The 10,000-nt window shown below is 43.7% G+C and overlaps 3 protein-coding genes across 4 annotated transcripts in view; 1 reads left to right on the top strand and 2 right to left on the bottom strand.

The window, feature by feature from the left end:
• The window catches only part of zgc:162872 (BAR_ACAPs and ArfGap_ACAP domain-containing protein), a 10,556-nt gene extending 7,214 nt beyond the window's left edge, over nt 1–3,342 (top strand). Inside the window, exons 20-23 of the mRNA XM_027138848.2 lie at nt 1,194–1,303; nt 1,429–1,539; nt 1,902–1,963; nt 2,186–3,342. Coding sequence (XP_026994649.1) covers nt 1,194–1,303; nt 1,429–1,539; nt 1,902–1,963; nt 2,186–2,346 — 444 coding nt within the window. The 3' untranslated portion in view covers nt 2,347–3,342. The remainder of the gene's footprint in view (nt 1–1,193; nt 1,304–1,428; nt 1,540–1,901; nt 1,964–2,185) is intronic.
• A 106-nt stretch (nt 3,343–3,448) lies between these two features.
• LOC113637905 (coagulation factor X) lies at nt 3,449–8,291 on the bottom strand. Of its 2 annotated transcripts, XM_027138849.2 has the most exons (9): nt 8,150–8,291; nt 7,966–8,048; nt 7,704–7,861; nt 7,463–7,487; nt 7,189–7,302; nt 5,461–5,598; nt 5,147–5,394; nt 4,952–5,066; nt 3,449–4,168 (listed from the first exon to the last, which is right to left on the bottom strand). In XM_027138849.2, exons 2-9 carry the CDS (start codon nt 8,036–8,038, stop codon nt 3,561–3,563), a joined length of 1,479 nt encoding a protein of 492 aa, XP_026994650.1. In that variant the 5' UTR covers nt 8,039–8,048; nt 8,150–8,291; the 3' UTR covers nt 3,449–3,560. The 2 variants fall into 2 exon arrangements, with proteins under 2 accessions (XP_026994650.1, XP_047676482.1); XM_047820526.1 differs by lacking the exon at nt 7,189–7,302 and having other exon boundaries at nt 8,150–8,288.
• A 668-nt stretch (nt 8,292–8,959) lies between these two features.
• Nucleotides 8,960–10,000, bottom strand: part of LOC113637906 (serine protease inhibitor Kazal-type 1-like) — a 1,957-nt gene continuing 916 nt past the window's right edge. Inside the window, exons 2-4 of the mRNA XM_027138850.2 lie at nt 9,589–9,626; nt 9,280–9,389; nt 8,960–9,159 (exon numbers count right to left, since the gene is read on the bottom strand). Of these exons, the coding sequence (XP_026994651.1) occupies nt 9,105–9,159; nt 9,280–9,389; nt 9,589–9,626 (203 nt within the window). The 3' untranslated portion in view covers nt 8,960–9,104. The remainder of the gene's footprint in view (nt 9,160–9,279; nt 9,390–9,588; nt 9,627–10,000) is intronic.

The following is a 10,000-nucleotide window of genomic DNA, read 5'->3' as shown; positions in this document are numbered from 1 at the left end:
TTTGTGTTTATTTGTGTGTGTGTATGTGTGTGCGTGTGTATGTGTCTGTGTCTGTGTCTGTCTGTGTGCATGTATGTGTTTGTATGTGTGTGTGTTTGTGTGTTTGTGTATGTATGTGTATGTGTGTCTGTGTATGTGTGTGTGTCTGTGTATGTGTGTGTCTCTGTGTGTCTGTGTGTGTGTGTGTGTCTGTGTATGTGTGTGTCTCTGTGTGTCTGTGTGTGTGTGTGTGTATGTGTCTGTGTCTGTCTGTGTGCATGTATGTGTTTGTATGTGTGTGTGTTGGTGTGTTTGTGTGTCTGTGTATGTATGTGTATGTGTGTCTGTGTATGTGTGTGTGTCTGTGTATGTGTGTGTCTCTGTGTGTCTGTGTGTGTGTGTGTGTCTGTGTATGTGTGTGTCTCTGTGTGTCTGTGTGTGTGTGTGTGTATGTGTCTGTGTCTGTCTGTGTGCATGTATGTGTTTGTATGTGTGTGTTGGTGTGTTTGTGTGTTTGTGTATGTATGTGTATGTGTGTCTGTGTATGTGTGTGTGTCTGTGTATGTGTGTGTCTCTGTGTGTGTGTGTGTGTCTGTGTATGTGTGTGTCTCTGTGTGTCTCTGTGTGTGTGTGTATGTGTCTGTGTCTGTCTGTGTGCATGTATGTGTTTGTATGTGTGTGTGTTGGTGTGTTTGTGTGTCTGTGTATGTATGTGTATGTGTGTCTGTGTATGTGTGTGTGTCTGTGTATGTGTGTGTGTCTGTGTATGTGTGTGTCTGTGTGTGTGTGTGTGTGTGTGTGTGTGTGTATGTGTCTGTCTGTGTGCATGTATGTGTTTGTATGTGTGTGTTGGTGTGTTTGTGTGTTTGTGTATGTATGTGTATGTGTGTCTGTGTATGTGTGTGTGTCTGTGTATGTGTGTGTCTCTGTGTGTCTGTGTGTGTGTGTGTGTGTGTGTCTGTGTATGTGTCTGTCTGTGTGCATGTATGTGTTTGTATGTGTGTGTTGGTGTGTTTGTGTGTTTGTGTATGTATGTGTATGTGTGTCTGTGTATGTGTGTGTCTCTGTGTGTCTGTGTGTGTGTGTGTGTGTGTGTATGTGTCTGTGTCTGTGTCTGTCTGTGTGCATGTATGTGTTTGTATGTGTATGTGTGTGTGTCTGTGTATGTGTGTGTCTCTGTGTGTCTGTGTGTGTGTGTGTGTGTGTATGTCTAGGGATCCTTGCTTGCGTGCGAATTCCTTCTGCAAAATGGTGCAAACGCCAATCACAGAGACCAACATGGACATGCAGCCATACACACGGCTACAACACGGGGACACACAGGGTAACACACACACACACACACACACACACACACACACACACACACACACACACACACACACACACTAAGGCATTGGCAAGTTGTTAGCAGGACTTGATGTGCTCTGCTGTGATTGGTCCACTCAGGCAGGTGTGTCTCCTGTTGAAGAGAGGAGCCAATCAGTACGCAGCAGATGAAAAGGGAAAGGACCCCCTTAGTATCGCCATAGAAACGGCTCACGCTGACATCGTGACTCTGTGAGTAAAGGAGCCGTGTGTATATGTATGTGTGTGCGTGTGTGTGCGTGTGTGTGTGTGTGTGTGTGTGTGCGTGTGTGTGTGTGTGTGTGTGTGTGTGTGTGTGTTTGTACGTGTGTGTGTGTGTGTCTGTGTGTGTGTACAAATAGAATATATTCAATACTTTTTATTTCTTTAAATTGTTTCTTGCAGTGAAATAAGACCTTTATTAGGTTTCCATCATCTGCCCCCTAGTGGACACATTTGTTTCAGTGTTTTCACCTGCACTGTGTAAACACACCACTGAGGTGTCATGCTAACATGCTAAACGCACGTGCGTGCGTGTGTGTGTGTGTGTGTGTGTGTGTGTGTGTCTTTTGCAGGTTGAGAATGGCCCGTATGAATGAAGAAATGAGAGAGTCTGAAGGATTTTTTGGATCAGTGGGTAAGAACCTCCATAATGCATCTTACACACGCACACACACACACACGCAAACACACACACGCACACACACACACACGCACACACACACACGCACACACACATGCACACATATACATACACACACACACACGCACACCCAGGTACTCAGGTTTTATTTTATTAAATTGCTTCTTAGTCTTCTTCTTCATTTTAAAACACTTCTCTGTCGGTCTCTTTGTGTAGGAGACGATGAAACATTTCAGGATATTGTCCGTGATTTCAGCAACATGGCGTCTCATGATCCAGAGCAACTGATGCGCAGACACTTCAGGGCTCAGGATGAGTCGCAGGAAGAACGGACGGACGGAAAGACACCAGAGACGAGCGGAGGACAGGACGAGTGAGGTGTCCTGCCCCGAGTGGACCAGTTTAGCTGTAGTTCTGACTGAAGGTTTAGGTTTAGAGTTGAGTTTAGGGTCATTAATGAACTGATAGAGTTCAGAGTAGAGTTTCATCCGGTGACTGAAGCGGATCAACAAGGGATTACTAAAAAGATGTAAAATAACTGCTCTGATCTCCTTAAACAAAGTGTCTAACAAGTTAAGGCACACATTTGTTTGCATTTTATGCTCTTATATATGTATATGTGTGTGTGTATGTATATATATATATATATATATATATATATATATATATATATATATATATATATATATATATATATACATATGCACATACTGTCCAGTTTATTAGGAACACCACCAGATTGGATAACTGCATGAATGTGCAGCCGTTCCTAATAAAGTGGGCAGCAGGTGTCTATGTTCATATGTCGTCGTTAACCGTCGATCGTATTCGCTAATCATCACCACTGATAATCATCACTGGTACTGAGTTTTAAACTAATATAAATATCACGTTACTGCCGTTCTCCAGTCTCACGTTAGACTCTAATACCTTTTATTTTTTAATGGTACATTATTTTATGTACGTCTACATTTCAGTCGTCTAAAGCAAGTTTTTCAGTCTGTACTGCTGAGTTACGTAATTCTGACCTCTCGGGTCTTATTTCGTCTGCAGCGATGAACGTCGATCGAAACTTTACATATTTACATTTAAAAAAAGAGAAATGTTTGCTGCACGCTGTAATCTTACGGCTACTGTAACAGACTGATCCGGGAACAGCCTTTATCCAAACACACGGAGTGACTCGGCTCCAGCCGAACACCGGATCAGTAACGTTACACACAATGTGTTGCTGTATTTAACTTAAATTTAACTTAAAGATGTTCGTCTTTTAATATCGTGTTGCTCACCAGTTCGTATCTGTGTAACGGACATATAACTCTACAGGTATATAATAACACACTGATGTAATAAAATGGATCTCATTCCTGAAATGCTGGGTGTCATTTTTTGTGTTTGTGTGTATAGAAAATAAATCCACACATTCCGACCAATCGGAATCAAGAACTCAACAGTCAAATGGATAAATAACTGCTGTCACACGTTTAGGCTCCTATTTTATTATAATATAATATTTTTACCACATATTGTTTGCACGAAGCAGAAAAAAGCTCCGACGTGTTTATTAAAGACATCCGAGATTAGGGTTAGGTTATGAATCAGAGTGCAGGGTCGAAGAGGTGTTGGATTGTTTGGCGTTCTTGCTGATTGTCTCTTCCAGTTTCTTCATCTCGTCTTCTATCCAGTGCAGGAAGTTTCTGATTCTCGTGTACACGCCGTATTTCCCGTCTGCAGCACACTGCTCACCCCAGCTCACCACTCCAGTCAGGAACCACGTCCCCCTGTAGTTCACCACGAACGGTCCACCGCTGTCACCGCTACACGCGTCTTTCTCCGCACGCAGAAACCCGGCGCAGAACATGTTATCGGTGATCACCTGATCCGTGGAATCCATGCACTCCTTCTGGTCCACTACAGGAAGCGACACTTTCATGAGGAAACGAGAAGAGCGGCCGAGGAAATGAGTCGCACCCCAGCCGCTCACTAGGCCGTTCTCCCCGGGTCGCTCCAGACGTTTGGCCAGGTGAGTGTTGGGAAGGCAGACGGGGGAGACGACTGAACTGAACACGACGGGCTCGGCCAGGTACAGCAAAGCCACGTCGCTGTCAAACGTGTACTCGTGGAAATGAGGATGAACAACAACCTTCTCCACCTTGATCTTCTGCTCTCCCGCATCGGGACGGAATTTATCAAAGTCTCCTGCACACATACCAAACAGAGGATAGAAGAAATATGTTCCATACACTCTTCACCTACCCATCCAACCACACACACACACACACAAACACACACACACACAAACCCTATAATCCTGAGAACCCAAAATCATTCATTCATTCATTCATTCATTCATTCATCTTCTACCGCTTATCCGAACTTCTCGGGTCACGGGGAGCCTGTGCCTATCTCAGGCGTCATCGGGCATCGAGGCAGGATACACCCTGGACGGATTGCCAACCCATCACAGGGCACACACACACTCTCATTCACTCACACACACACACTACGGACAATTTTCCAGAGATGCCAATCAACCTACCATGCATGTCTTTGGATCGGGGGAGGAAACCGGAATACCCAGAGGAAACCCCCGAGGCACGGGGAGAACATGCAAACTCCACACACACGAGGCGGAGGTGGGAATCGAACCCCCACGTGAGGCAAACGTGCTAACCACTAAGCCACCATGCCCCCCAACCCAAACTAAAAAAAAATTAATCCCAAATCCCACAAAATCCAGAATCCAGATCTGAATCAACAAATCCCAGGGAACTCATGCCCTAAGTAATCAAACGGTGAGGGTTCAAGCCCAAAAAGAATCAAACCAAAAGAACACGTAATCTATCTGGAGCATCTCAACTCAAGAAATCCTAAACCCAAAGAGGTCAAATCCAAAGTCTGAACCCAAGGAAACTCCAACCCAAGAAAACCTAAACCCCAAAAAAGCTCTGAGCCCCCAAACATGTGGTGCTTGATGCTCACCGAGGGTCACATGGTCAGGTGTTTCCTGGAGACAATGAGCCGCTGTAACGACCCACCTCTGGTTGATCAACGTTCCTCCACAGAAACCATTCTCATCTTTATTGCGTAGCAGAGCCTAGAAAAGACACACCGCATACATCACTGCTACTCATTCACTCATAGTTTCATCATCACATGACCACAGGCTCCACCTACCTGCCACGGACTTCCACCCTGACGCTGCAGCATGCCACCGACGATACGTTTATCCGAGTCATCGGATGTGGATACGTTGTACAGCGCCTGGGTGGTGCTCTCTGGAGAGTGGGTGTGGTTTGATGTGTACTGACTGTTGTTTTTGGGGTAGTGGGTGTGGTTTTCTGCTGTGTGGGTGTGGTTTAGATCATCCAGTAAGGAGCGCAGTAGAAAGCCCTGAGTCCATTGTTTTCCACATGGGTATCGTGCTGTAAAGGTTTATCAGGTGAGTTACAGGTACGATGAATGTTTTTACTTATTATTTATTTACCCACCCGACACTTGGCAGGTTTTTCCGTCCTCCTCGAGGTTATATCCATCAGCACAGCTGCAGGTGACGCTGGAGCCCACCGGTTGTGCGTCCTTGCAGTAGTGTAAACACCCTCCGTTCTTGTACTCGCACTCAAACAGCTCTACACACACACGCACACAGCACACGGGTTAAAGCAGCACCAATAGGACCAAAGTGCAGGTCTTACATTCATTAATTAATTTTCTACCCCTTATCTGAACTTCTCGGGTCACGGGGAGCCTGTGCCTATCTCAGGCATCATCTGGCATCGACCCAGGAAACACCCTGGACGGAGTGCCAACCCATCACAGGGCACACACACTCTCATTCACACACACACACTCACACACTACGGACAATTTTCCAGATATGCCAATCAACCTACCATGCATGTATTTGAACCGGGGGAGGAAACCGGAGTACCCGGAGGAAACCCCCGAGGCACGGGGAGAACATGCAAACTCCACACACACAAACCGGAGGCGGGATTCGAACCCCCGACCCTGGAGGTGTGAGGCGAACGTGCTAATGTGTAGAAATTTGGTGGAAAATAATGAGGTTCTGTCCCTCTGTGATATTGTTTAGTGACTGATATATTTACCTAATATTATATTATATTATATTATATTATATTATATTATATTATATTATATTATATTATATTATATTATATTAATTTATACCTAAAAATATAAGATCATTTATTCCACCAGCTTCTAGATCTTGTTACTGATTTCAAGCTTGAAGCAGTTTTACTCTGTTGGATAAATCATCAATAAAACAAACTCCAGCTTGAAATTAATGACTGCAGCCAGAAAGCATTTCATTTTGTTTTATAATAATTCGATTTAACATATTCGCCAAAATACTACTGGAGTTAGGGGTTTGTACTACGGCGGGATTTTATCAGAGCTTTTCTGTTATTTTACACAAAAGTAAATAACGTCTTTCACCAAATGTTACTTAAAATGACAGAAAAATACTAAGACATTTTCTTTATTTAATCACCATGGAAACAAAATAATTTTTGAAATAACTACATTTTTAAAATAATAAAATATATATATATAAATTTGATTTCTTCAAGATCAAATTTTAAGACATTTGTAGAACATTTTATCTTTAGGATGAATGTGATGAATAAGGATTTAGTGATGATGATGATGAGGATGAGGGTGATGATTATTTGTGTCCTGTGTCTTATCTCAGTGTCCACAGTGAGTGTGTAAGGGAACCTGTCTCACAGTGAGTGTGTAAGCGAACCTGTCTCACAGTGAGTGTGTAAGCGAACCTGTCTCACAGTGAGTGTGTAAGGGAACCTGTCTCACAGTGAGTGTGTAAGGGAACCTGTCTCACAGTGAGTGTGTAAGCGAACCTGTCTCACAGTGAGTGTGTAAGCGAACCTGTCTCACAGTGAGTGTGTAAGCGAACCTGTCTCACAGTGAGTGTGTAAGCGAACCTGTCTCACAGTGAGTGTGTAAGCGAACCTGTCTCACAGTGAGTGTGTAAGCGAACCTGTCTCACAGTGAGTGTGTAAGCGAACCTGTCTCACAGTGAGTGTGTAAGCGAACCTGTCTCACAGTGAGTGTGTAAGCGAACCTGTCTCACAGTGAGTGTGTAAGGGAACCTGTCTCACAGTGAGTGTGTAAGCGAACCTGTCTCACAGTGAGTGTGTAAGGGAACCTGTCTCACAGTGAGTGTGTAAGCGAACCTGTCTCACAGTGTGTCCCCGTGTAACGTGGTGGACACACACACGTGTGAAGTCCTTCGTTTACACTGCAAACCCCTCCGTTAAAACACACGTTTTCATGACACTTACTCTGACCTGAACAACACACACACACACACACACACACACACACACACACACACACACACACACACACACACACACACACACACACACACACACACACACATCATATAACAATACTGATATCACAAGACCTAAACTGTACAGTGCCATTAATTTTAAACACACTTACGTTGGTATCGATACCAAAACTCTGTCTGTATAAAAAAAAACATATAAAAATGAATGACAAGACAAGATTCTATAAACAACACACACACACACACACACACACACACACACACACACACACACACACACACACACACACACACACACACACTCTCTCTCTCACACACACACACACACACACACACACACACACACACACACACACACACACACACTCTCACACACACACACAGTCACTGTACTGTTTTCTCTGTGCTCTGAAAGATTTCTGCAGCTTCCTCTCTCGAGCAAATCTCCTCGTAACACTCGCGCTCCAAATCTCCAGGCTTCACTTCCTCCAGAAAGTAGTTGGCTCGGCGGTGCCTCAGGATCCGTGTAGCATCCCTGTGATTCAGAAACACTGAGACACAACAGGATGCTTACTGAACACTCGAGCTAACACCGACACCAGCACCGACACCACCGCTGAATCCTGAACCCTGAACCCTGGATGTATGACCCTACCTGCTGACTGAAGGCCGATTGTGTACGTAGTGAATAAAAGAATCACCAAACACCAGATCGACGACTCAGACATCTGGACTCTTCTGAAAGAGTCGGACACGTGACGATTTAGTTAATCGGTTAGATCCGTTTCTCACCTGGGAAAAAAAACATGTCGTGAAGTGAAAAAGCTTCGTTTACTCACTGTGTCACGATCACATGTGAGAATGTTTTTTTTTTCCTGCTCGGTTCACGGTTCAGCAGCCGGGTGACTTTAAATCCGTCTATTTACTCTGTGATCACTGCATGACCTTTAGACAGGTGAATATTTACATTTTCACACACGGTTTGTAGAAATGTAACTTAAGCTCCGTGTTTGTCTTCACGAGACTAACGTCAGGAAATAATAAAACGTCATGAAGACGGATAAAGTAGGACATCTGGTAGAACGTTTAGGAAATAAATCAAACCCGGCTTTGTCCCAGACCGCAGGTCCGTTTGGACGTCACGGTTTATTAGCGTGGTCACGCCGGGGTCACCGGCTTTATGGGACACCAACACCTTCTGCAGACTGGAACAGTTTCTCTCCTAACATCACCCTCGGTCCGGTTCGTCCATCTTTACATGTACAGCATTTAGCAGACACCCTTATTCAGAGTGACTGAGGAAATAAGGTTTAAGGGCCTTGCTCAGGGGCCCAGCAGTGGCAGCTTGGTGGACCTGGGGTTCAAACCCACGACCTTCCGAATCAGTAGCCCAACACCTTAACCACTGAGCTATCACATCTTGTTGTCGGCGCCATATGATGAAAGGCGTCGCCAGAACACGATGCTACCACCACCGCGCTATTCTCCGAGAGATTAGAACATCTCTGAGTTTCCACAGTGATGGAACGAGATCTTCAATCCACTCATAGTGAATCAACTGTCACATTTTTTTAGTATAATTTCTCACCACATTGTCCAAAACATGCTCCTTATATTATTTATTTATTAAAGAAACAAGACGAACATCATGCTTTCGATCGTTTAATCGTCTACAATTTAGACTTCGACAATTGGAATGAAATTACAGTTGTAGTTTTTTTTGAGCTGTTATGATCAGCAAACAGTGTCTTCTGGTTAAAACTCCTGGTCTTCTTCTTCTTCTGTGTGGAAGACTTAAGAACTTTCGCACTTTCCCTTGTGCATCACCTTCACGTGCTGGTTCCGTTTTCTGCACAAAAAATGGGAATAGGAAGCGAAATGAAATCGAGAATAATTCAAACAAACAAAAAACATTTCATGTGCTGATGTTTTTTTTATTTATTTAAAGTTAAATTAAAAGCCATCTTACTTATTTTCCGCACAGAGGACACACTCGGTCGAGTAGGTCTCTCCGTCGTCACCGCACACGGGGTCGAACTCACGGGTGCACGTTAAAGTGGGATAATTTTCACACTCGGCCTGTTACAGATCACAGTGTCACACTTGTATATAAATAAATAAGACATTAAACCACGTTTGAGCGCTGAATAAAACGCTCCATCACACCGCCCTCATATCGTCCTGTGACTCAACGTCCTGAAGTGTTTTATTTCTTTATAATATTAATCATAATTGTGACTTTTTTACACACTAGTCTGAGTGAAGTTTGAGCGATTACCTCTCTGGGCTGCGACCCTTCATCTGATGATACGACATCTGTACGGAGACAATAAACACGGCAGGTCACGACAGTTTGGACAGATGAACCATGTTCTCTTGGTTCTAAGACACATCTTCAGGTCGAATTAAATAGTTAACGGTTTCCTTTAACAGAATTCAGAGACACGTTTATTCATTTATTTTCCCTATAAAGATATTCCACGGTTAGCAGAACAAACTTTATTAGTTAGCTTGTTTCACACAGTTTTTTATTTAGCTCAGTACATTTATTTTTTTAAGCAAGGAACACTCACATTTGCTAACCAAACCCTCTCAGTGTTGTTAGCTTGTTAAGCTAGTTTAGATTAGCTCACTCAATCGTTTGTCCAATTCACTCAGTTATTTAAAGTTCAGGCTAATCATTGTTGTTA

Source organism: Tachysurus fulvidraco, chromosome 11 (assembly GCF_022655615.1).
Source record: "Tachysurus fulvidraco isolate hzauxx_2018 chromosome 11, HZAU_PFXX_2.0, whole genome shotgun sequence".
Taxonomy (NCBI): domain Eukaryota; kingdom Metazoa; phylum Chordata; class Actinopteri; order Siluriformes; family Bagridae; genus Tachysurus; species Tachysurus fulvidraco.
This window is presented reverse-complemented; position numbering and strand designations above follow the sequence as displayed.

Coding starts and splice junctions, on each gene's coding strand:
- LOC113637905 (XM_027138849.2), bottom strand. CDS start 8,038: ATGTCTGAGTCGTCGATCTGGTGTTTGGTGATTCTTTTATTCACTACG. Junction 7,862..7,965: donor AATCGGCCTTCAGTCAGCAG/GTAGGGTCATAC, acceptor GTTGTGTCTCAG/TGTTTCTGAATCACAGGGAT. Junction 5,067..5,146: donor AGGGTGGAAGTCCGTGGCAG/GTAGGTGGAGCC, acceptor TGTCTTTTCTAG/GCTCTGCTACGCAATAAAGA.